Source organism: Salarias fasciatus, chromosome 2, assembly GCF_902148845.1.
Source record: "Salarias fasciatus chromosome 2, fSalaFa1.1, whole genome shotgun sequence".
Classification (NCBI taxonomy): domain Eukaryota; kingdom Metazoa; phylum Chordata; class Actinopteri; order Blenniiformes; family Blenniidae; genus Salarias; species Salarias fasciatus.
In genome coordinates, this window is record NC_043746.1 from 9,373,008 (window position 1) to 9,398,801 (window position 25,794).

Below are 25,794 nucleotides of genomic sequence, written 5' to 3' on the forward strand. Positions count from 1 at the left end.
TTTTCATTTACAACAGTTCTTTACAAGGTCACTTTGTAGAAAATGTTTGTATTCTGCTTTAAAAAAAAAAAGAAATTAAAAGAAAAAACAACTGTTAAAAATGACAGTCCATGTTCTGCCTCCCTTGTGAACACAAATAAAGTGTAGTGGTTCCTGAACGATCGCTAGCTGCAGCCATATTCTGCTATCTGAGCAAATGTGGAAAACCCACCGATACATTTCTCATTGGGCTCCCATCCAGCTGGAGTCTTGATCAAATGTCACGCCCCGGTATGGAAATGTCAGCACTAACAACCGAGGCATCGCCGTTAATACGCTCGCAAACAAGCCAATTATGCAGTTCCTCTGTGTTGTGACGTGGCGAGCGCCTGCGACCGGACGCCGTCTGACGGCCTGCTCACCTTCCTGAAGCAGCGATGCTGAAAACCGTTAACGAAAACCTTCCAGTAAAAATAATAAATACAATGTTCATGGGATTAAATTATCAGACACAACTGCTAATTTTGTGTAATGTGTGCACAAATATATGTGTGATTGCACAATGTGTGTCTGCTGTAGGTCTGCGCACATGCACGCACGCGCACACACACACACACACACACACACACACACACCTGCAAAGAGGAGGAATGTACATCTGCTTTCACTCTGGCTGCACCCAGAATCCAGAAAATCCACAATGACATGTCCGAGACAGCTAAACACAACTGTTTATTCACATTGCTTAACTTCATTTGTGTTGTGCGTCGCACTGCATAAGAAGTAGGTGGATGTCGGGCCCGGGGCGGCGGGTCCACGCCGATACACATGTGTACATTCACCGTATGCATAAGGCTCCTCCTCGGGAATGATTTAAGCGCCCAAGGGAGAAAAGCAGAGAAATTAAGAAGGTGTTTCACGATGCAAGGCCATTAAGATAAAGAACAAGGTATAATTAGCCTTGTTCCCCCCCCCCCCCCTTGCTTTTCCCAACATAGAAGGAATACAAAAGCAGCCGTTAAAAAACAAACACACACTCCTGTAAGTCACCCCCGTAGTGTCTGCATATTAAAGTCCTTCCAGGCTGCTGCTGCAAATTATTACGGCGTTATTATCCCTATTACCAAGGTGGCTGTCTGATTATTGGCACATCCATCTGAACGCTGGCTGCAGAGAGACGGAGGGAGGGAGGGAGGGAGGAAGAGAGCTTTTTTCTTTATTTATTTCAGAGCTGCATCACTGTAGTGCAGCAGAACTGACACTCATGGCCTCCATCTGCCTTCAGCCACATCCTGGGTGTAATTCACATGGCGGCGGCGGCGGCGATGCGTTTTATCGTGTACAGCGCAGCAAGCGTCTCTCCGCATGCATAACAGAGCGTTGGTGAGTCCTTCTCTTGGAGGGAAAGGTGTGTTTAAGACCCTGAGCAAAACACTTCCAATTAGGAGCTGTTTAAAAAAAAAAAAAAAAAAAAAAGACAAATAAAATAAAAACACTTCAAAGATTTGTTAATCTTTGTCATTTGCTAATTAATCACACATTATCTGCTTCAACCCACAGTGAGAGATTAAACTTGAAACGAGCGGAGGGGGGGAGGGGGGGAGGGGGAAGCCACTGGCTCCATCCAGATCTTCCTTACTCAAGTGGGACAGATTGATTTACAACAGTTAGTCAAATCAAAGAAGCCCACACACACTTACAATAAAAGGGTGAGGAAATATAAATGTGTTTCATGTCACATCAGGCTAATGCTGCTACTCTGAGTTGACAAAAACTAAGTTCTCTCTTTTATCGAGTAAATAAGTCTATAAATGACATAAAGGGAATCTATTTATCTCAGATTACTGGCGGCTATCACTCATCGATTAGGCCCAAAGTGCTGCAATAAACAACCGTCTCCTATGGAAACGAAGGGAAGTCATTAAGGCTGCGTCGCTCGGCTGGTGCCGTCCCACTCATGCATTTGTGACGCCTAAATTCAAATACCTGTTGTTTTATCTCGTGTTTCTCGCCTTCTCTCTTTTTTTGGGGGGGGGGGTTTTCAAAGGAGCGTAGTGTTTAAAAATACATCAGAATGACAGGCTCTGAAGCAAGGCGCGCACACGTCAGGTAGTTCTGAAGCATGAGGGCGAGAGCAACGTGTGACATGTTCGCTTCACAGACAATCATAAGGTGCGGTTGCTGAATGTACTTATATATATATGTGTGTGTGTGTGTGTGTGTGTGTCTGTGTGTGTGTGTTTTCACTCAGTGAGGTGGGAACTGGGGCTGAGTGTAGTGCTCACAGAATATCAATGCTTCTCATCTCATCTTTTTTGTGCGCACTGCCATTCAAAACACCTTCTTTTAGCTTCAGGACCGTGTGTGTATGGATCTCAGCGTCTGAGCACGCATATGGACTAGCTGTGTGTGTGTGTATGTGTGTGTGTGTGTGTGGAATATGTGGACCTGTGTGTGTGTGGTCAAGTAAACTGCTCCACAGTTCCTGGACGTTGCCTGTTAACATGTCCCATTTAAATAATCCGAATGTTTAAAAAAAAAAAAAAACACTGACGTGAACCCAGTTCTTACTGAAACTACAATATGAAAACCTTGTAATGAAGTTTGTTTTTTTTTATACAATGAAAAATAAAAAGGGCAACACAGACTAAGTACAATGTGTAAACTTTAAACGGGCAGACGCTTTGTGTCCTACATAATTAAAGTTAAAGCAGCATTCATGTTATTTTCAGACTCTTGCCGATATCAAAAACAAACAGCATGTATTTACTAACCTATTCAAAAACCCAAATTAACAACACGACATTGAATTAAAGTAAAAGTGATTTTTCAACATTATTTAATTTCGCTGTTCAACTGGCATACCCCAAGTAAAGGGACAATGACTTCACATTTTGGCTATCTAGAAATGCTATTTGCTGTTGTTGGCATTGCTAATAAAATGCGAATTGTAGCCAGACAAAGCCTTGGCAGTTAGCTAGTAGCCAGCTGATATTATTTGGTCTCCATTACAACTGCTAATAACATCAACAACAAGAGGCTGTATCGCAGTGGACTGAACAGGTTCCCTGGTGAAGCCAAACAAAGAACCGTGGGTATAAAAGTCTTTTAAGACAGGAGAAAAAAAATAAAAGGGTGAATAGAGGACGTCTTTAACAACAGACGTCCTGATGCAAAAAGAGAATATAAGACAAATGTGGTGACATAAGTCAAGTAAAAAGGCCCTGAACCAGCAATCCCATGTGCCTGAGGGACGCCGAGAGATGAACCATCTCCATCTTTAAACCCTTCTCCCAGTAAAGCACAGATCGACAGTCCTGACCACACCGGGGCTGCTCCATGCGCAGAACCTCCGTCAGCCAGTCCGCACATAATACAATCACTACAGGGCCAACTGGGAAACCTTCAAGGAGTTAGTCCAATCTGAATTTCAACAGACACAGTTTGAAAAAACATTGATATGCTTTAAAGTGGTGACAGACAGCATATTTCTCTTCAGCCGGACCCTGAGGTGCTGCGGGGCGGGCGCAGAACTTCCATCTAAAGATCGGGGAAAAGAATAACGTATATCACTGAAAATTAATGGCACGGTTTGTTTTTTTGTTTTTTTTACATTTGAGATCAGAATGTAGCTCTCCTGAAATGGCTTGAAGTTGTGGATGTGATCAGAGGTTGTTGGGTTTTTTTTTTTTTTCTTCTTCAGTGGTCATGAAAGGTCACAATGGAAAAAGGGTGACATGCACAGGAATCCACGTGCTGTGCGGCCACCCACCGTCCTTCAGAGCAGAAAGAGGGGATGAGAGTTTAAAAAAAAAAAACAGCCTGGTTTTTTTTTCTTTTTTCTTCTTCTTCTCGCTGCGTGGGACCAAAGCTCCGACGCAACGTGACGCTTGACCTAAAAAAAAAAAAAAAAAAAAAAAAGAAAAAAAGCTGGCTCATTGTCACTTGTGTTTGTCAGTTGTCTCTTATTCTCAATCCATGGCTTCCGATCTCCTCGTTGACAGGAGTCCTTGTGCAACTACGTGCCATAAATAACTTTGTCCAAAGAACAAAAATCAGTGGAAATTAAAAGAACAAAAAAAAAAAGTAAAATTCTGAAGTACACAGGACTGTCCTCGGTATATCTGGGTTAAAAATCCCATCTGAGAGGTAAACAAAGTTTTGACTGTTTGGTTTTGCATGGAATCGTTTCCTTCTCCCCCTTCAAAGGTCACGGGGCAGTAAAGTCTTTGAGTCTGCATTTAGACAAGTGCCGAGTGTGGCTGTGCTGCTCAGCTCGGTGGCGAAGGAGGCCGGACCTGTTGGCTCTCAGCCCCTCGGCTGGACGGGACCGTGTGTGTGCTGCGTCGACCAGGCGGGGCCTGCTGGGAGGGGCGGGGCGGGGCGGGGCGGGCAGGGGTGGGGCCGCCCCGCTTCACTCCTCCTGTCACCAGTTGGCTTTGACAGCTTTAACGTCACTCACCAGGTTCTGAGCAAGGCAGATACCAAAAATCTGGGGGGGGGGGGGACAAGGAGAAACCAGACATTTAATTGTTGACAGTGGGAAGCGGGTTTCCAGAGAGATCAGAGAGAACAGCCTGCTGAATGAAATGCAGTGGTTTTTGCTTGATGTTGCACATCATCGCCACTAGATGGCAGTGATGGAACAAACTGAAAGCAGAGATGTGCTTTGAGGTGAACGCCTCATTCTACATACAGCAGGTTTCCCACGAGAATATTCACAGAGGGAAAATATCTGCGTGCAGCTCATTACCTGTAAAAGTGCAATTCCCACAAAGATTCCAGCTACAATAATCAGGTTGTCTTGAAGCCACTTCTCAAACTGCCCCACGCAGCCTTTGGTGTAGATGTATTGCTGTCGGTCCAGCTCCTTCAAACAAACAGATTAGAAGTACAGTGAAGTGTGGAATGGGTAGATTTTAATTTAAAAGAAGAAGTTTCAGTGAGGAAGTCGCCGATATCAGTGAAACCAGCATGTGAACTCTGAGCTATGACTAAAGCGCTGAACAAACAGACGGCATTCGGCCTGCCGACTCCGTCACTGAGGACGACATGAAGGCTGCGTAATAAAGTGAGTCACACGGCTCAGCTTGGTGTCGGTGACTGGACATCATGGAGAGGGCCGCGGCTGAGTGTTCATCTCCTCTGAGGATCCGGCCTGGACTGAACAAACAGGCAAAATCTGTTTCCTGTTACCGGACAGATGGCTGCCTGTGCTGTCAGATTGAGCTGATGATGTACAGGGTCTTTTTCGGAGGCGCAAATAAAAAGGTGTAATTTACGGCCGCGGTGACACTAAAAGAGGGCTAAGAATGGAAGCCTCCACACAATGCTCTCTTTGTTACTCCTCAAGACAAGTCAACCAGGCAAAGTCTTTGTTCTCTTGCAAAAACCTGAGAGCTCGCTTTCGGCCAATGAGAGGTGAAGTGACTCTCCTGGCAGCCAATAAAAAAGCAGGAAACATTCTGGTTTTTCTCCTGGTGAACTTCCTCTGGAGCTATTTCAGCCCTCTGCCTTTGTTGTGCTTCTGTCCTCCGCACGTCTCCCGCTCTTCCTCCCCGCAACCTCGACACTGAGCAAACAGGCGTCAGGAACTCGCTGCACAGGGCTGATAGCTCCAGCGAAATGTCAACGGCCGGGGCGTTAGCGCGCAGAAAATTAATTCATACCAACTCTGTGGCAGGTGGTTGGCTGTGTTGCACTTCGCCTAGCAACAGCAATCTTTCTGACTGCAGTGCAGCGAGTTGTAACCACCACACCCACACACAGAGGAGAAGGGAACGGACTGGCAGAACCCACTGGAGTCGCCAATTACAGAGCGAAGCAAGACTGTTCTCCGGGCTAAAACTGGAGCCTAATTATGCCTGTTAGAAGAACAATCTGTTATTAAAGCAAGAGGCATGCCAAGGAGTTCTAACCCAGAACATTCCCCATGTCTGCTGTGTTGGCAATATCTCTGAAGGCATATATGCAAGGAGGAATCCTTCTCTCCAGCGCTGTGAAACATTTTCATTGCTGTTTCAAACGTGAACCCATTTATACTGAGAGGGGGACTGAGATAGATTAGCAAGTCAAATGCAAACGCTGTGATTGACAATTTGCCCTCAACGGCTCAGACTGCTGTGGTCGTTTCAACCAAACAGGTTTGCAGTCGGTCACATGTTGTCAAGCGTAACAGCTGGGACTCCCAGCCGAGCTCCTGCTCTGCTCAATGGCTCCATTGTAGAGATACTTGTCAAGTGAGATGTTTCTCTCAAACTGTCCGCATTTTAGATTCAATTGGAAAAAGCATTCTGGATATACTGTGATTGATTTAGAGAATTAGACTCAGGAGTCGGGGAGATAAGATAATAAAGGGAAGACAGGAAAGAATCCATCTTCGGAAATGATACAAACAGAATCGAACAGACACTGACCCCTTGAAGCCGAACATCGTAGCCACATTGTGTGTTGATGACATCTTCCTGCAAAGGAAAATAAATTTTAAAAAAAATAAAAGGAGGACCATTTCAATCAACCAACTCCATCTGAAATGCTTATTTTCTAAAAGTGGCGACAAATGTGTTTAATAAAATATAAGATTCAGAAACAGCAAGTACTGAAAGAATCACATGATTTGACAAACTGACACGACTTCAAGAAAATATTCAACTTGCAACGCCACGTCCAAAACAACAAGCCAGAATCTGAACACACGGCCGTCATGCTAAACACAAATGCTGCAGTCGCATCCCTCCAGGATTACTCATTTAAATGCAGATGGATGATTCCTAATACAGTTAATGTGTGACTCACTGCAGGGTCTTTGACACAGCAGGAGAAGGGGACTCCGCAGCGCTCCCTGCTGGGGTTCTTGTCAGTGCAGTTGAAGTAGATGTTCAGGTTCCAGTCGTCGGGCCCGTGTGCTCCGCAGCATGACCACTGAGACAGCAGCGACAACAGGCCCAGATTAAACCGCCGGCTCTGGCTAACAGACAGATTTACCTCCCCTGATCTGCTCTTGGAGCCGCTCGCTGGGAGCGGGCTCGGGTCAGCCCGGGTGGTGCGCTCGCCAGATTACCGTGGCGGACAGCCGCTCCGCAGACAGACTCAAATGGCGAGACCGAGGCGGATCTAATTGCCTTAAGCGTGCGTCATGACAGAGTCCGGCATTTACACACGGAAGCCAATTACCCTAACTGTTTCATTCATATAATTGGATAACCGTTAGGAGGAAGTACAATCACATTAATCAAGAGATTACTTCAGTGTGGCAGAGGCCGACTCTCCCCTCTCTGCCTGGAATGAGGCTGATTCAGCTCCACTTTATCACTTCAGATAAGCATTTTCTTTTTTTTTTTAAACAGAACACGGTGATTCTATCATAATCGCGAGGCATGAAACGTTAACACTGAACACCTGATTTGAGTGGCAGGGCTCAGTAAGCACGTGCGCACTCACGTATTCCTGGGCAAAGTCGATGAGGTTCTGCAAGTCGATGTCATCGCGGTAGGCCTTGACATTGTTGTTGATGAAAAAGTTGAGCTGGTCTTTGATCCAATCCTTGAAGACGAAGGCGAGGATCCCCGCAGTCAGCTCCAAGAAGAAGATCAAACCCAGGAACACAGAAAACTGGGAAAGTGCATGACACATACAAACAAACACAAAAACAATGCACTTGTCACTTCAATCGGGACTTTGGGTGCGGCCATGAAAATGCTTTGTTATTTCAAAAAGCAACAGAAAGGACAGCTTTGATGTCTTGTCCCTGTGAAGGTCTGGCTGGAGCCTCGGCCCTGATCCGCTAAGTGAGAGTGTGGCAACATAAGCCGCAGTCCCACAGGTACCGTTATATCATCCCTTTACGGTAAATGTAGGAAGAGACGGGGCTAATGATAAATGCACAACAGCCACATTAGCTCCTCGCCCTGACGCCTGCCTCACTGCTGCTAATGGACGTCAGCGAGAGTTAATAGCTGCTCTGCATCGCAGCCGGCAACAAGGCGAGTTTGTCTACGTCAATCTCACGTTCGTATCGATACGGCTGGCTTCGAATAAGCCTCCGAGTTCAGTGCTGCGGTGGCTTTGCATTTAAGAATCACATTTCCGCTGGAAAAATTTGCTCGACACACACACGGGAAAAACAAAAACATCCTTTAGTGGACTGGGAGAGGCGTGTGTTTCCCATCATTACTTTCTGATGTAACGGGACTCGGTTTTGAAACGAGAGGACACGTTTCTGCTGTGAAGCCAGTCACGGCGTTCGCCTCGGCTGAGTCAAAGTGACACCTGCTGCACTGACAGCCTTGGCTCTGGTGTGAACTGCAGATCTAAGGGGAGTGTGAAGTGGTTTAAACGGCGTCTGTGCGCACAAGGCCGGGAGCGGGCTTACGAATTTGAGCAGGAAGGTGTTCTCTCTGAGCGCTCCGATGCAGCCGGCAAAGCCCAGGATGAACATGACCCCTCCTACGACGATGAAGAGCCACACGGGGTCGAAGCCTCCTAGATCTGTGATGGATGACAGGTTGGACAGCACACCCTGAGGGGGAAGGAAGACAGACAAAAGTGCAGTTTAAATTTACTTCAGAGAATCGCTTTCTACCATTCTTCTTACAAGGTCATGGTGAAATTTCTCACTCTGCTAAAAAAAAAAAAAAAAAAACCCAGTTCGCCATCAAAAGATTGTGCGATGTCAAAGAGGAAAAGGTGGGAATTGAACTGGTGTCACGGGCGAGAGGCCGGCGGGGTTTACTCAGCGCAGACATACAGACGTGCTGCAGAAAAATCTATTAAACTGCAATACAGTTATCTGTTTCATTAGATTGGTATCTATCAAATATGCCGCTGTCTAAATAAAATAAAAAAATCCCGGGGGGGGTTTCGAAATCAATTTATGCTGAACACAGATTCATTCTGTGGCAGTTGGAGCTTTTATCAGGCGAGGGAAAACCTTCTGAAAACATTTGAAGGCTCAGAGCTTCATGACCTAATCTGTCCTTCCTCTCTGTGTTTCCTGCCCTGCAGCCCCCACGCCACAGCGTCCCCCAGCATGCTTTCCTGTGGGTCTCTGGGGTTCATCAAGCCTCAACAGTGACAGCTTTCCTCCTAAGCTGCGGTTCCTTCATGGAATATATATTACACTCACGCCACACACAAATTCTCCCAAAGCTGGAACGCTCCGTTCAATAAAAACAAAATACAATGATTTTTCAGTTGTCATTAACTTATATTTTATCAAGTATAAAGAACATTAAAAATAGATTTCATGTTGAAACTGAGACCTTTCGGAGAAAATGTTTGTTCATCTTGAATTTGATCTCACCGACATTTCTCATAAAAGTTGGAACGTTTCATGTTTACACGGTGGAGTTTTGAAATGATGTCTGTATGAAGTGAAATGGCAGAAAGCAGTTTTCATGTTGGGCCACCAATGCATGCTGATGGTTGTTTGTGTGATGAAAACTTACAGAGGACATAACTAGAACTACAAACATGAACAATGACATTCACATGGACAGACGACAGCGTTGGATTACTATTCGAGTGGCTCAACTATAAAACTATCAAGAAATATGGAGTAGAAGTCACGACATTGGAGTCGCCATTGTTTTTATTTTGCCCATTTCCATGGAGAAACAGTCGAAGCGCTTTCAAAAAGCTGCACCTTGGAAACCATTTTCAAAAAGTTGTTTTAAAAGGCTCCCACCACTGTTGTCGCCCCAAAACAACTAAAGTTTTCTGTATTCAGTTAAAAACATTGTCGTTTAAACAGGGCCTTTATCGGCTCAAACTGAAACCACTGGAGGTGCACGTAAAAACTAATTAGGTTTACTACCCAGTAACATGACCGGCTTTATAAAAGGAGCTTTCAGAGATACACAGCCATTCTCAGATGTAGAGGTGAGATAAGGTTGACCATTCGCTAAAAACTTGCGGGAAATTGTGGGAAAATCTCAATTTAAATCAACACTAGCCGCAGGAGGAAGGCCTAAAGTCAGAGCACAGTTCGCTGTGCAGTCATGTGTGAGCTGTACTGTGAAAAGAAGCTGCATATGAACATGATCCAGAAACGCTGCCATCTTCCCTGAGCCAAAGATCTTTTGAAAAGTTCTGAGTCGAAATGGAAACTCGTTCTGCAATCAGACAAGTCTAATTTTAGAATTCCCTTAGTAAATGATGGATGGCTCTTTGTATGGCCTCAAGAGGAGAGGGACCATCCAGCTCGTTATCAGCGCGCAGGTTAAACCCTCCATCTGTGATGGTATGGGGCTGCATTACTGCCTATGGTGTGCGCAGCTTGCACATCTGGAAAGTAAAGTACTCTGATGTTTTACAGAAACATCTGTGCCCGTCCTGCCTTTTTCAAGGAAGATGTTGCATATTTCAGCCAGACATCCATCTATCGTGGCACCGCGGCTTTACAGTGGAACGGTCCAGGTGCAGACCGGTCAGACTATTGCAGACCAGGACTGCTGAGCAGCTAGAAACCTGCACGGGACGAGAAGGAGACTACAATCCTGTCACAGCAACTGGCCTCTTCATTTCCCAGATACTGACAGGCGGTGGATAAAAAGAAGAAGAGATGCTTAAGGATAGGTAATATGGTGCTGTCCCAGCTTTTTTCAAATGTGTTGCTGTCAATAAATTGTCACAGTACTTTTCCATAAGATCACAAAATGCCTCAGTTTCAGCATTTGCAAAGTTGTTTATGTTCTATTGGACGTCAAATATGGTTTTATTAGATTGGCAAATCATTGCCTTCTGTTTTTATTTACATTCTTCACAGCGTTCCAAGTTTTCGGGAGTTGTTCTGCTCCATGCACAGTCGCTCCTCCTTTCTTCAGATCTCGTTTGATTTCCACAACCCGTGCACATGTCAAACACTTGTGACTCAAGCTGGAAAAACGCCGAAATCTCACATTGCTTTAGTTAATCTCCTTCTGCACTTCACAAGAATTGCAACACAGAGGCAACATGCCGCTTTCTTGTGTTATTACAGCACTGATGCAGAATAAACAGCCTTCATTTAAATTTTAGCACAAGACCCACAAACAATGTGTAGCCTGGCTCCACACAGTGGGCTTGAAACTAATCATCTCAGTCAGTGAGACCAAAACTCGCCATTACGCTTTTCCAGCAACTGCTGTACATCATTCAGCCTAATCCCTTTAAATTATTCACGCTGTTCCACAAAGGTACTTCAGTGCAGTCCTATTTGCACAGGGTTCATGACCAGATGTTGCTAATCAGTACATGTTTTTACGCTGGTGCAGCATTTACTAAACTGACTGCAACAATTTCTTGCTAATTAATGAACAAATTGAGTGCTAACTCAATTGGAAGAAGTTTTGCATGTTGCTGTGATTCACTGCACACGAGGTTAATGGCGTACGTAACCTTTGCAGACGGCGCAACGAGGACAATAAACAGTCAGCAATTTCCGCGCAAATATGGAGTCCAATCCGTCTCGTGATAGACTCTCATGCAGCACAGAGTGTTCGACTCCTGGTGGCCGAGAGTCAAACACAAGCATCCTTTTTAGCTCTAATTCACCTATTGGAAAAACAATTTGACCATTAACTACATATTGGCTCAACAAAACTTAGTTACACGCCGCACTTGAGCCAGCAGCAGAAAAAAACTCATTTCCTGAAAAGACAAAGATGTTTTTTTTTTTTTTTTTTACCAGAACCATTACCAGAGTAATACGCCTTTGAGTGCTTCGGGAATGGCGATTTTACTTTTCCCTGCTCTTCTCTAAAAAGCTCGGTTCACGTCTAAAATTGCTGCTTCTACTTCCAGCTTATTACGGCAAAAATATCAGGAGGAATAATCGGTTATGTTGCTGAGGAAATCACGTTGTGTAATTGTGTTTGGACGTACCTTCTCTGCCCATGCCCACAGTCCGATGGCCAAGAAAGCTGCTCCTAGTAACTGTAAAACAAAGCACAAAGGAGGCCACAGTGTGAGGTGGGAAGCAAACAATCAAGCACATATTAATGAATGAGACTGTTGTGAGGAAAAACATCAAATTCGGTTGAACACGGACTGTAAGTATCTGTAGATTCATCTCAAAGGCAGACAACTTAATTCCTCTTCTATCAGGGGGATTTGGGGCGTAGCGTCTCCAGAGCAACGTATGCAAACAACACAACTGTCTGCAGATTCACAGTCGTATTTTGTTGTGCTGATTGATCCATGCTAATCTGTGACATAATCTTTTCCCAGCACTGAGTCAGCCTCCACACAAAGGAGAAGAGGAAAGCAAAACAGCAATCTCTCATGTGAAATAACCCGTATTCCTATGAAGCGCAAGCTTGCACCTACGGAAAGAGCCCGACTGAGGAAAATAGCTTTTCAAGCTTTAAAACAAAACCGAATCCTCCTCGGGTGTCTTAACGTACTGTGAAAAACAGTGAAGCACAGCATATGCAGGTTACTGCAGGTTAGACACAGAGCGCAGGGCCGCTTAAGAGGCTGCAGGATGCGATACCTGGAGAGAGAAGGAAATCCCTCTGGTATTAGCCTCCCATCCTCGTGGAGGATGAATGCAAGGCTCAGGGATTGAAACCTGCTGAAAGAGTGCCAGGTGACGGCTATAGAGGGACGCATTATAAGATTACTACACTGCCCTCAGTGATACCAAACAACAGCAAGGCTTTAGACCTGCGCAAACCGGGCTGCACGTTGGGAAAATCATCAGTTAATGTAAGCATGGGTTTACTCACGTCAGAATTAGGATAGCTGCGAAATCAACTTTATAAGAGCCTCAAACATAAAAAGCAGGCGAAGTGATGAAAAACTGCTCGCGTGCACATGAGGCCAACAACATGACAGTACGTAAAGCAACAACAAAAAACAACAGCAGCAGCAGCAGCAGCAGCAGCGGGGGTGGGGAAGTCACCGCTGAGCCGGCCTGTCGGTTACATAAGCAGTTGTAGCAGAGGGCGTGGCGGTTTTAGCTGGAAATGACATGCAGGAGGAGACAAGGTGAGCAGGAGGACTACAGAGAAAACATTCATCCTCGCACATCAAAGGGAGCGGAACCAACTCTTCGCTCTGCAGGAAATTGCAATTTCAACGGTCAGAGAAATCCCTTGAAAATTAAGTCAATAAAAAATATGCAGTATATACCTGGTGACAGGCTCAAATCAGAGTCCACTTTGCATTCGCAGTGGTAATTTAGCATCGAACCACAAAGACGGAAAAAGACGACCGCAGACATTGGTACGTGTGACAATCACTTTCACAGCAGTCATGGCGGTGGCATTTCAAACAGATGAGATTTCACAATCACTTTCAAAATGAATAAAGGAGAGCAGGGGAAGATAACAGTGATCTCCTCTGTTTGATGGTAAATACAGACCTCTTTGGTCCTTGCCTGATTTCATACTTGGAGTTCAAGTGCTACTGATTTTGAAAGAAGTGGACTGTGAAACACTCTGTAAGTCCTGGATTGTTTCTTGGGCTCATATTTTAAACTTACAGAGCCACTGTATCGGGTTTATTGTGTGAACTCAATGAACTCTTAATACGCCGTCAATATACAGCCTCATTACAAGCCCAACATACACTCAATGTGCTCTAAATAGATCTTTGATATAGCCTTGATACACACAATCAATACTCATTCAAAGCAGCTTCAATACAGATTCAAGCAACTCTAAATACATCTTCAAAACCGCTCAAATACACAATCAGTCCATATTCAATACATTGTCATTATCGTTATGGCTTCAATTCAGTCTCCGAGTGTCTTTATTACACACACACTTGATATATCATCAACAAAGCCTGAATGAAGATTACCATTATCTTCAATTCACCCTCAATATGGGTCTAATACTCACGAAAACATCTTCAATATAGCCTCAATACAGCGCAGTGGCTCACAAAACAACAGACACTGACCTATTTTCTTATTACGCCTGCCGTCTGCGCTCTGCAGCATCAGTTATTGTACATATACAAATCGAATACAGACATAATACATACTCAATACAGCCCCAACACAGGCTCAATAAACCCTCAATATAGCCTCAATGCAGCTTTAATCCATCCTCACCACGTCCAAAGAGAGTAACGCATGGAGGTGGCTCGTCGGGATGAAAATTCCCACTGGTTACCACCGAAATGGTTTTACAAAATCATTTCAGTTTGAACAATCAACAAATCCCCCAAACCACACATTACTCAAATTAGAAGAATGAGCTGTCACTGTCAGACAGGATTTGACGTCCTATCCGAACGGACCCCCTGTAGAGAAGACACACTGGTTTCACTCTCCACAAAATAGCTGTAAATAAAAACAATCCTGCCCACCAACGTCTCGGTGATGTGCTTCCTGTCTAACTCCCATTGCTCGGTCCTCAATGGGAAATCAGTGGGAGTTGATTAGACTTTGATGAATAGTATCTAGGCAGCACAACAGCTGATATTTTCCTAATTACAGTTATTATCTACCATTGCTGCACTTGGGAAACATTTTAAATTGTCCTAATTAGACAAAGAAGATGAAGAATAACTCGGATTTCAGCAGGAGCGTTGCGTTCAATTAGTGCTTTTTCACATGTTTGGTGAGGAAGACATTATACTGCAGGGACACCAGAGATGCTAACATTCAGAGATCCCACAATCCACCTCCAACTAGTCACCATGCGGCATTTCAAGGCAACTCAAGAAGTCAAAGTAAACTTTATCTAAGTCAATTCTCATATAATCAAATGCCAGATGTCCTGCTGGCTCAGGTTTGAAGGTTGAGAAAGATATTTGGTCTTTTTCAAATCCTCTCTTTAAATCCTGCCCCACCTCCACCCACGCCCGCCCACCATCTGCACCTGACTGCACACCCGTCACTTTCATAACATCCGCGTAGAAACATTTTCCATTCCTGGCTAATATCGAGGAGGATGGAGGTCGTGATGTGATCAAAACGCACAGAGTATATCATCCGAGTTTGGATAAACTTGCTGTGGGAGGGACTGGCAACGCTTCAAATATGCAAACACGTATTCAAAAACATCACCTCCGACACTGCGCTGACTCAACTTGGTGGACCATTAAACAGGGAGTGATTCACCCGGAGGATCTGTTCTTCTGGTCAAAGTCTCCACTCTCTTCCTGAACTTTTTATGACGGAGAGATCAAATCATAAGATAATCAAGGCGTGCAAACATGATGAAGCACAATAAAAAAAATCAACTTCTAAATCAAAGTGATGAACATGAACTGTTTCGTATGGATACAGACATTTCTGTTTATTGTCAACTCTGAACTCAATTAGGCAGAAGAAGAAGAAAAAAAAAACAATGCCACTCCACTGTGGCACTTCGAAAAAGAAAAGAGCAACCACACACACTGGAAAGGTGCTGCTGTTATGTGGCCAAATGTGTTATTATTTCCGGTCAAAACTACTTTATTGCATGTCAAGTTGTATTTTCCCCGTCACAGCTCAAGGCGCCCTTGAAGGCAGCGTTAAGTGGGACAGCTACAAAGGTATCATTTGTGGCAGCCTGCTGTTTCTCTCTGTATCTCACAATGAACTGAAAAGTAGACAGAATTTTAAACACTTAGAAATGAAACATTGGAGTTAAAACAGTTCAGCTGATTTCGCCCACCCAGGAACTTGCACGGTTTATTATAATTATTATTAGTGTTGTTGCTATTATTTCCAGTTAAAAAACCTTCAGTTGACCGTAAGAAATAAATATATTGATGTAATTCACATCATACTTCCGTGAATTCATGCAAGAAATTGCATGAATGGCAACAAGTCAACTGGAAAAATTGAATTCGTACAGCCCTCTAAGAACGAGTCATGACTGTGATGAAGAGCACGCTGCAAAAAATAAATACTACATGAAATTATTTCTGTAGTATTCTTTAATTTAGATTAATCTAATAATGTTCTAAATTGATCCTGAGTAATAACTGCAGCTCTAAGACTTGTCAAAGAACGGGCGAGTTGAAGCCTCCGTCTACATGATACATCTTAGTTTTGGTAATAGTTGTTATTGTCAAAGTTAAAGCAATTAGTCTAATTTCTGGTGGAGAAATATCTGTTCAGCACTTCTGCTTGTTTTCCAATCCAATGTCACTCAGAAGGCCAAATCATTTCCCCTCATTCGACACAAAACAATAGGGAACTGTTTTACATGAATATTTGCTGTCTTTTTTGGAAGCGGATGAGCGTTTATGCACACTGTGTTACCATCTGGCATGATGATCGTGTTTCAGATGAGCTTGGATTTGCCAACACTTCAGATCTGAATGCATTTACTATTAAAAAGCCGCTAAGAATTTGCTGAAGTTCCACAGACATATGAGAATATGCTCTGATTATTGTGACGAAAAGATAAAGATTTTATGGCAGAAATACTAACAGAAAAACTAAATTTCATCAAAAATTTGCACAGTCTGCATTTAAAATGAGCTCACATCAGTAAACTCCACTGTGCAGCATCTCTAACTGTATAAACCAAAATTTTGTCCTTGGCGCTCTCCAAGAAAGACTGTAGACCCCCCTGCTCCAGTCTCCGATTCGCCAAGACATCACAGAGACGCCAGAAGCAGGAGCCCTCAACATAGAGGCAACAGGCAGATTTCCAGATCTGCTCCAGTTTCTAAAAATTGACATATTCTCGCTTTCTACTGCAATCGCAAATCTAATTAGGACAAACTCAGAACAGCGAAAGCGCAGCGTTCATGGAAGTAAATACGGATGACACACGTGTCTGCCTGTGTGTATCAAGTTTGGAGATGTTTTGGACTAGTGGTCGACCAAATCATCACCATATGATGAAGGTATGAAGGAGATTAAAGGGAAAATGGAGCACAGATCAAACGCTACATGGATCACACACAAGCAACAACATGCAATTTTGCCTGTAGTGTGAACAATCTATGCACAGTCTGATACCCTATCTGTATAATCCATGGGACAATAACATTCAGTGACGTTCACTGAATGAGAACATTCAGAACAACGTGATGAACCTTTCCTTTGTACACGCTGCTTCTATCGCCTGGTTTTTATCTGACTTCGTGGGCAGTCAGAATCAAATCCAGGCCAATGTGTGGCAGCGAAGCATGCACCTTGTCAAGAAGCTCGACAAACAATCCGTGTTTTTCACTGTAGCAGCAGGAGATAAACACAAAGGATAAATCAAACACGAGATGCTTATTTTAAACATCCTCCGCGCCTCTCAAGAATTCAGGAATAAAACCAAATTAAACAGAGAAAGCAGAATACAGTGTCCTTGTTTATCTCTTCTTTGTTTAATCAAACCTCACCTACACTTCTAAGTAATTTGCTTTCACTCCTTCTGATTATTTTGTCTGATTCATGAACCGCGTCGCTATATTACTCTAATTCACCAGTGAACAATTATGCAAAAAGCTGCAAACTTGATGTCCTCATATGCACTTCTTTATTTAAATCAGGGTTTTTCCACAGTGCTGCTGGAAGATGTGTGTGTCCCACAGCGAGGGTTTCTCCCTCCGTGTGGACAAAGATTATCAACACTTGAGAAGATGCCTCCTTAAGCCAGCTGATCCCATTAACCTCGACTAACTAGCAGGAAAATCAAGCTCCCCTCCTCTTGGTCACACACACAAATGCATAGGGTATAGACCTACTGGAGTGTGACTGCCCTTTCAATGACTCCTCGAAAAACTGAATATCTAATGCCTCTGACCGTGTGAACAGCCATCCCTGAGCAGGCCATATTGTCGAGTGGATGAACTAATTATTCAGCCAGTGTGACTCGAGGGGAAACGAACATGTCCCTATATCGGCACTTCTTCCTGCCCAATACTGCCCAATCAGCTCATTAATCAAAAGTTTTGCAGCAGTTCTAGCCCAAACCCGGGTTTAAAATGAAAACCAGAAGTGGAAACAAGAGACACCCGTGTGTTATTTGAAGCTCTTACTGCTTTGAGAGCATCTGTGTTGAAAAGAGAAAGCTCTCGCACTGAGTGGACTCTGACTCCCGGTTCGCACTGGATTTTATCTGCGGGAAAGTCAAAAACAGCTAAACATGAAAAATACCGGGGAAGAATACAGGAAAATAAGTGTTATCTAGTATCACATCGTGTATACAGAGGAGTGCTTTCTCAGGAGGTTGAGCGAGCCCTAACCCACTGCATGCCTCGGCTCTCCAGCCTCTCTGTTCTCACTCCCCAGAGCTTTCCTAATATTACACACGAATCATCTTTACTTATTTTTGCAGCACAGCAAACAACCTTTCAGAGGTACTCTTATCTGGCAGTGTGTTGCAACAAATGGGGAATTCTTAAAAAACAGGTTTCGCTTGTATTTCATTTATGAAATGTGCTAAATCCTGCTACATTAGCTGCAAGATGCCTTCAGAGTTTAGTTCAATGCGATCAGACTCATTCACATTCAACACCAATGACGCTGGTTTGACTGTGTTTGATATGTGAAGAGAAATGATCAGTTACAAAAAAACTGGCTCATAAGGGGTTTCCAGAGTAACAAACAAGTCTAGTTTGATCTCAGTTGGGCCAAATGGAAATACACTGAATAGTGAATACCCCATGTTTTTGCATTGGAATTAGAGCAGTGAGTGAAATACATTTTAGTTCAGGAACTAAAATTTAGTCCCTGAATTTAAATTTATAGTTTGAAGTTCTTTGCTGTAGAAAACAGTTATACGTGATGAAAAGTATATGTTCATGAATTTCCCTCAGGGATTAAAAAGTCTTTCTATTCTAAAATGCTGAAATTTTCACAAAACCAAAAAAAAAAAAAAAAAACATACTATTGAAAATGATCAGAAAAGAGACCTAAACTTGGCCCCGCCCCTCGCTGCATGCTCGCCCAGCTGTTCACCTAACAAGTTTGCAGACAGACAACATAGCAAAGAACAATGATGTTCACGATCTGTTGACTGCGCTGCACAAATAATGGATCGTTAATTAGCGCACGTGTTGGCCGATCGCCCCACACCCAAAGGTGCTTCACAGAGGAACTGGTGATTTAACCCATCCAACTCTGAGCAGACAAAAATCTATCTGCTGAGAACGCAAAAAACATGTTTTGACCAAAAGTTCCGCCTCCTCCGGAGCTGTGAGCCGCAGACAGGAGGGGGCGTTTCCTTCATGTTTTCTGTCATTCTGGTCAGCTCTGTCAAACTCATGGTCTGGGGGCCAAACCTGGGACGCCAGACGGTCCAGTACGGCCTGTCAGATAACTGCGTATAGTTGAGTCATTGCTGCCTTTTTCGTGGCAGCAGGATTGAAAGGTCTACATTTTACTTATTTTGAAGATATTACTTTTTCATGCATGTATCCTAGTAATTTGCACTAAAACTTTTGGAATTTTGTGCATTCCTGTGCTGTCATTTCACTGGTCTGACCCCCACCCCCCACACACGTTAATTTTGTGCCGCTGGTGGTTAATAAAAGAGTCTGTGCTGCATTACAATAGTGACTTTGATTCAGATTTGAATTTGAGGTAAAAAAAAAAAAAACCCTTTGGTCCATATTGCCCAGCCCTGGTTCACAATAGACAAACTCCATTTTCTAAAACATACAATGAACCAAATTACATTCACCACAGTGTTTTTGCTTAAGACTACCACTACAAAAACCTGTTGCTTCACTGCCTGCAGGGCTTCTGGATGATGTTTCACTTTGTTGCCACATTTAAATCTCAGACAAAAGTCAAAGTCTGAGCCCAAACTTTCAAGAAGACTGAGTTCAAGACTTTAATTTTCGAATGACTTCTGAGTGAAACGTTTTCAGAGATCTCAGCATACGGAGGGATTTACCAAAGAACCCAATGCGAACCTAAGTTAGCCTCTTAAACTTTTAAACAGGTATCTTTTTAGCTTGTGGGACACTGTGCCAGCGACACCGACACAGACTGTCAATTGTCTGTATATAATTTTTCAAACAATATCAAAAGTTTGGTTCAAAAAAGCACAAAACTATCTACAGAGTGTATCGAGTTGTTCCAGAGCAGGAGGCGACATACTGAAACATCTATTGTGGTAAATGGACTGATACTGTGCCTTCTCACCTTAGCAGTCTCAACATGCGTCACACTTTCAATCTGAATTCAATTTCAACAACAACAACCACCACCACGCCGCCGTGACTCGACCTCCGCTGAGAGCAGCTTGCAGTCCAAGGACACTTCAGCCCTGTGAGTGGGAAGAAGCGAGGACTGAATCGGCGGCAGACAACCTGAAGCAGGTTGAAGAACCCGAGTATATTCAAGTGATGAGCCCATTTGCATAAAGCACAAACAGCTCTGCGGAGACATTTTCCATGTTGGGCGCGATCTGCAGTTCTGGTGGCTAAATGAAGAAATTATGTTATAAACTGGCTCTGAATGAAGGCCGTTTCTTTATATGTATAATTAAGATTAATACAATGGATGTATAACATGAGGAACAAACCAAATAAAAACAGTTCATAAATGTGATCTATATCTGTCGACGGGGTTTAAACACAACACAAAGTGAACTATACAAATACCAGACAAATATATGGACATAAATTATTAACTAAAAATAAATGATGTATTTTTGAGAATCGATTCCATATTATAAAATATGACTCAGTGATGCGGTGAGTATTTGCGTACTAAACGTATCGGGATCTTCTTACAGCTCTATTCTAAAAGCGTCTCAAGCAGTGCGTCCCCAAATGGCCGCAGTGGCGCTTCTTTCCAGGCGTCCACCTGCGAAGGAGCGGCGTGGCCAGAGGTGAACAGGCACTCCAATCCGGAGCTGGCTAATAACGCTCCGCCCGCATCCAACCAACTCAGCAACTTGGTTACAGCTTAACAAGCTCTTAATTACAGCGTGTGGAGCTTCCAAACATTTCAGCAGCTCAGGCAGAAAATGTGATTAATTAAGTGGAGGTGAAGAATGTGTCTATTCTGAGGAGAGAAGGTGTGTTGTTCTTGGGTGAGAATGTGTGGCTGCTGACAGCACGCTCAGGCGCTGCAAGAATTCACAGAGAGAAGAAGCGCTAGCCTGTACTGCTCCATCTTGCTCGCAGGGTTTATGGACTTGCAAGCATTTTGTCTCAATTTAGGCAGCATTTTGGAGACTGACAAGATCACTATAGGAAAGACAAATGGGTTGATTTGTGGAGAATAAAACCCATCTCTCTCTATTTCTGCAATGCGCTGGCTTGTCTGTCAAATCCAGTTCTGCAACACAAAGACAAGAGCCAAACAACTTGTAGTGATTATTACCAGAAACAGCCAGCGAGTTGTAACTTGTTCAACAGTTTCGGAGAGCTCAGACACAAGATGGTTAGTTTGGCTTTGAGTGTCAAACGCTCTCAAAGAACACAATATGAGTCAGACACAATGCTGCAGCCCCATGACTCAATATTTCCTGGTTGATTGCTCAGACCCAATTGAATATCAAAGCTTCTTTTTTTATATCTTGTGAGATGAATTTGTACATCTTCCTTCACCAAGCCCGGGCTTGAGACATTTTTTTCAGTTCATATTATCTCTGCTGTACAATCTAAACCTGTAGAGGCATAAAGGCAGAAGTAAGAGTGGATCCTGTGTACCTGATGAGCACAAAAGAAGAAGCATATGATGGTGGAAACTGCAAAATCGCACCCTCCCTTTTCTCATAGTCTTTGTCCCCACCATCCCTCTTTGTACGTCTGTGGGTGTGTGAGCAAAGACAAACAATGCTTTCCCGCAGAGGCCAAGCGCTATAGTAGTGGAGGGAGTGAAAGGGGCGCCTGAAAAGAGGAGGGCTGGGTGGTATTCAGGCCGTGTGGCCTTTTCCTTCCAACTGTGTGTGGGAAGACCCTCTGGGGCACACAGACACGCCATTCCTTCACCCACAGACACGATACTACGCCAGCCGCACACAGGCAACGGCAGACGGGTGGAGAGGGAGGGGCGAGGGAGCCTGAACAGAGAAACTTTTCAGGCCGAGGAGGGATAAAGATGGAGGGGGTGGTGTTGTAAAGGAGACGTGGGATCACTTGCCACAGGCTGAACAATACAGATGAGACCCGGGCCATTTTTCAGCTCAATTGTACCAACACGTCAGAAGGCAAGCAACTGCACCAGAAAATTAAACCACGGCCAGCTCCTGTTACACTTGCAGGAACTTTATTCAAAGTGACTGGTACTTGGACTGAACTCACCAACACAGCTAATTCAACCAGTTTATGAGATACTTTAGAAGACTATGGCTCTTTATGAGAGGGAGTAGAGGTGCAAAACAGAGATTAAAGGTTAGCATTCAAAAGCAATAAGGAAAAAATTAACTTCATTCATCATTGGAGGACTTTGTTATATGACACAGCCCTGTCCTGCTCTGCAACTAATTAATTCCTTCCTCATTACAGCAAACTAACAAGCTAATCTGTTATGCAAGACACCACACAAACAACAACAAACAAGAGCAACAAAAACACAGGTTTACATTAGTAAATAAATCACATTTCCTAAAATTATCTTAAAGCACACATATCGGTAATATGGGATCAAGTTTGTACACACCATGCTGTCACAAAAATGTTTAATATTACTTCTGTTTAGCAGCATTACCGTCATTTTAATGAACCAACAAAGAGATCCGATGAATAAGAAGTGTATTTACTTACCCAGAATAATATGTTGAACCCAAATAGGAAGTATTTGACGCAGCAGCTGACCTCGGCTCCTTTAAAGTGATGGTGTTTTCTACTCATTCTTCCAGGGATGGTGGAGGCTAACTGTGAGGCTAGGAAACTACTACAACTACCACTTCAAAGGCTCAGCCAAAGCTGCACTTTCCCCAAACTTCTCAAATCAATGTAAGCCGGCCCCATGAGCCGAATGCGCCCGAGTTTTGCAGCCGCAGCGGCTTAAATCAAACATATGAGTCTATTATCGCCTCCTCCCGATCATAACCGTTAGCTTGCTAGGCCAGCTAGCTCCCAACTTCTCCAGTTAGCATTAGCGGCTAACCACAACAACTGCAGGGACGCTTCCCTACGGCGCAGACATTCATCTGCACTTGTCCAGCCTCGCTGCCGCTGCTTTCCTCCGGGACACACCGGGAGAGAGGGAGACACCTCCGGCGGGGCTTTCAGCTCAAGCTGCCCGATGTTATCTGCGCTGCCGCATCGTCGCCCGGAGTCTTCATCCTTGTTGTTTGGTGCTGGAAAACAAGCCCCTGCTGTCAAACGGGAAGGAGCCCACTGCGCTGGCTGGCTGGCGCCCTTTTCACCTCAAGAGCGGCCTCTTGTGTCCCAAAACATGTTTTCACTTCATGTCGAACCGCTTCAACACGATAAAATAAAAAATAGGGGGAAAAAAAATTAAATAAAAAAAATCTCACTTCTACCTCGTTTAAACTCGATCGTGGTCATACTGGAAGTTTCAACTGTAATGAACCTACAGCTGTATAACAAATGTCAAGGATTACATCAAGAAATGAAGCAGGATCATCCTACTGTCAACACCAGTCACCCAAACTTCATTCATTAACTTATGTGGTGTTCAACATAAAGCCCGCGGACCAAAGCCGGCCTGCAACTAAATTTGTTCAGGTCCAGACAAATAAGCTCTTCATTTATTTCCAATGTACTGCAGTGGCGGAGCAGTCGCAGCTAAATTCCCTTTAAGAATAAAAACATGAGTTGTAAATGAATGAATGAATGAATGAATGATTTCTGGTCATAATTACACACATGAGCAGGACAATACAAACACCAACAAATACTGCTCAGTTCAAATGATCGAGAAAAAGATTAGCCAGTGCTTATTCATGGCTATACTCCTCATGAAAGGAACTCAGAATAACCAGAATATGTGAAAAAAAAAAGCTTTAAAGCCAACAAACAAAAGAAAATAACCCAAAATAAACCAAAGATCTAAAGCACATAACAATACCATAAATAAGGTTATTCATTTTCAAGAGACAACAAGGTGAACACTGAAATTAAATTGTAATTAAGATTTAAAAAGCTATGTATGGAAAAATGAATAGATGATTAGAGAAAATTTTTCTCTAATCATCAGTTTCAACGGTAATCCTGAACTATTATCTATTTTACAGCAATCTACCAAATGTAATTTCATTAATGAAAGCGTTCCGTAGTTTGATATACACTGTAAAAAAAGTTTGTAAATAACACAGTAAAAAACTGTCAAACAGCAACAGCAAAGCACCGTCAATTCCAAAATTGTGTATCACCGTAGTAAATACACTGAATTTCTGTAAATCAAGATACAGTGCATAACTGTAATTTTCCAATAAATAAAAGACAGACAATTTTACTGTGATCTTTTCAAAGAATTGTAAAATTTATGAGGAAATATCATGAAGACAAAAATGGATAAGTCTATAATCTGCAGAATTATTCAGGATAAATCACGGATTCCACAGATGTGTACGTTTAAATTTACAGGAGAAAACCGTTCATCTTTCAGCATGTTATGCACCAGTGATAGTCAAATGGCAGTCTGCGGGCCGAACGGCCCAATCCGGCCCACGACTGTATTGCACCCCCCCGGCCCGCTTTCCAAGTGCCCAAAAAACAGTGGCCCGAAGCCAAATCTCATTGACGACCACTGAAATACACTGTCATTTCTACAGAAAAAAACATGTTCAAAATGTGGTCCATATATTGCTGTTTTAAAGAAAAACAATATTTCACAATGACAAAATATCAGCTGTTGTTATTTCATGTTATCAATTGACTGTTTGGAGCACAAGTTGAGCACATACAATTCATGAGCATATCCTAGAACAGCTTGCAGGTATGGGCTGCACGGTGGCGCAGTGGCCTCACAGCCAGAAGATACCAGGCTCAAATACCAGTAGGGGCTTGAGGCCTCTGTGGAGTTTGCATGTTCTCCCCGTGTTTGTGTGGGTTCCCTCTGAGTATTCTGGCTTGTCATGCATGCCAGGTTAATTGCCCCCTGTGAATGTGTTTCAGCCCTGCAACAAACTAGTGAACTGTCCAGTGACCCTGTCCTTGCCTGTAGTAGCTGGGATTGGCTCCAGCCCCCTGTGACCCTGAAAAGAACAAAGTGGCTTGGGCAATAATATTAATTCGATTAATTTTTGAAGTGTTGTGTTTATTACTGAGATAGACTGTAATTTTGACAGGAGATTATTGTAAACAAGTAACAGTTTTATACTGCAAAATTTACAGTAACTATACCGTAAAGCCATCTACATGGTTACCGTAATTTTTACGGGGAATTTCTGGCAACCACAGCTGCCAGTATTTTACCGTAAATTCTGTGGATTTTTTTTTACAGTGTAGTTTAAGTAAAACCCCTAAATGTACTTATTTGCTTCTGAAAATTCAATCGCATTGAGCCTCAGAAACCATATTATTACAAATTTGCTCTTATTTTTCTCAAAGCAATTCAACATATTTAGGTTTTAGTAAGAACATATTCTATGAATGTAGCATTAATTCCATAATTTAATTCATTGTAATAAAACTGTGATAAAAGTTGTCATAAATTAGTGGTTTTTACATCATAATTTCAATTATCTGTATGTATGTACAGTATGTATATGTGTGTATATGTGTACGCATATTAGTCCCTGAACTGACGAGCGTGTGACACTTAAATTCTTTAAATTTCTAAAAAGAAACACTAATTAACCTCAAGTTTTTCTCCAGCTGCTGACATTTCATTAGAAGAAAACACCTTGTATGGCATGATGTGACCCTGGCACATTTCCTTCCTCTCTAAAGGTCATTATATTTAGTTTCAGTTGACATCATCAGAAAAAATAAGGTTGATTTTGGTTCTTGAAATTAAATTGAAAAATGTCACACCTTGAACTTCCAGCAGAGGTTTCCTCAGAGTGGGTT

The 25,794-nt window shown here is 43.1% G+C and overlaps 1 protein-coding gene and 1 long non-coding RNA gene across 3 annotated transcripts; both read right to left on the reverse strand.

The window, feature by feature from the left end:
• Positions 1-230: 230 nt before the first annotated feature.
• Positions 231-3,779, reverse strand: LOC115400726 (uncharacterized). The gene is made up of 2 exons (XR_003932820.1): positions 2,243-3,779; positions 231-2,206 (listed from the first exon to the last, which is right to left on the reverse strand). It is a non-coding gene; the product is annotated as an uncharacterized LOC115400726 (long non-coding RNA).
• A 90-nt stretch (positions 3,780-3,869) lies between these two features.
• tspan17 (tetraspanin 17) lies at positions 3,870-23,135 on the reverse strand. 2 transcript variants are annotated; one of them, XM_030108735.1, is made up of 9 exons: positions 22,576-23,135; positions 11,842-11,892; positions 8,351-8,497; positions 7,420-7,590; positions 6,775-6,900; positions 6,396-6,443; positions 4,733-4,849; positions 4,376-4,471; positions 3,870-4,341 (listed from the first exon to the last, which is right to left on the reverse strand). In XM_030108735.1, exons 1-8 carry the CDS (start codon positions 22,660-22,662, stop codon positions 4,406-4,408), a joined length of 813 nt encoding a protein of 270 aa, XP_029964595.1. In that variant the 5' UTR covers positions 22,663-23,135; the 3' UTR covers positions 3,870-4,341; positions 4,376-4,405. The 2 variants fall into 2 exon arrangements, with proteins under 2 accessions (XP_029964595.1, XP_029964588.1); XM_030108728.1 differs by having other exon boundaries at positions 3,870-4,471.
• Between the last annotated feature and the right edge of the window lie 2,659 nt (positions 23,136-25,794).

Bases quoted from the DNA above. Each gene is read 5' to 3' on its own strand.
- tspan17 (XM_030108735.1), bottom strand. From the start codon at position 22,662: ATGAGTAGAAAACACCATCACTTTAAAGGAGCCGAGGTCAGCTGCTGC. The intron at 8,498-11,841 runs GTACGTCCAAAC...CTTCCCCCTCAG, and splicing joins TGTGGGCATGGGCAGAGAAG to GGTGTGCTGTCCAACCTGTC. The intron at 4,472-4,732 runs GTAATGAGCTGC...CCCCCCCCCCAG, and splicing joins TGGGAATTGCACTTTTACAG to ATTTTTGGTATCTGCCTTGC.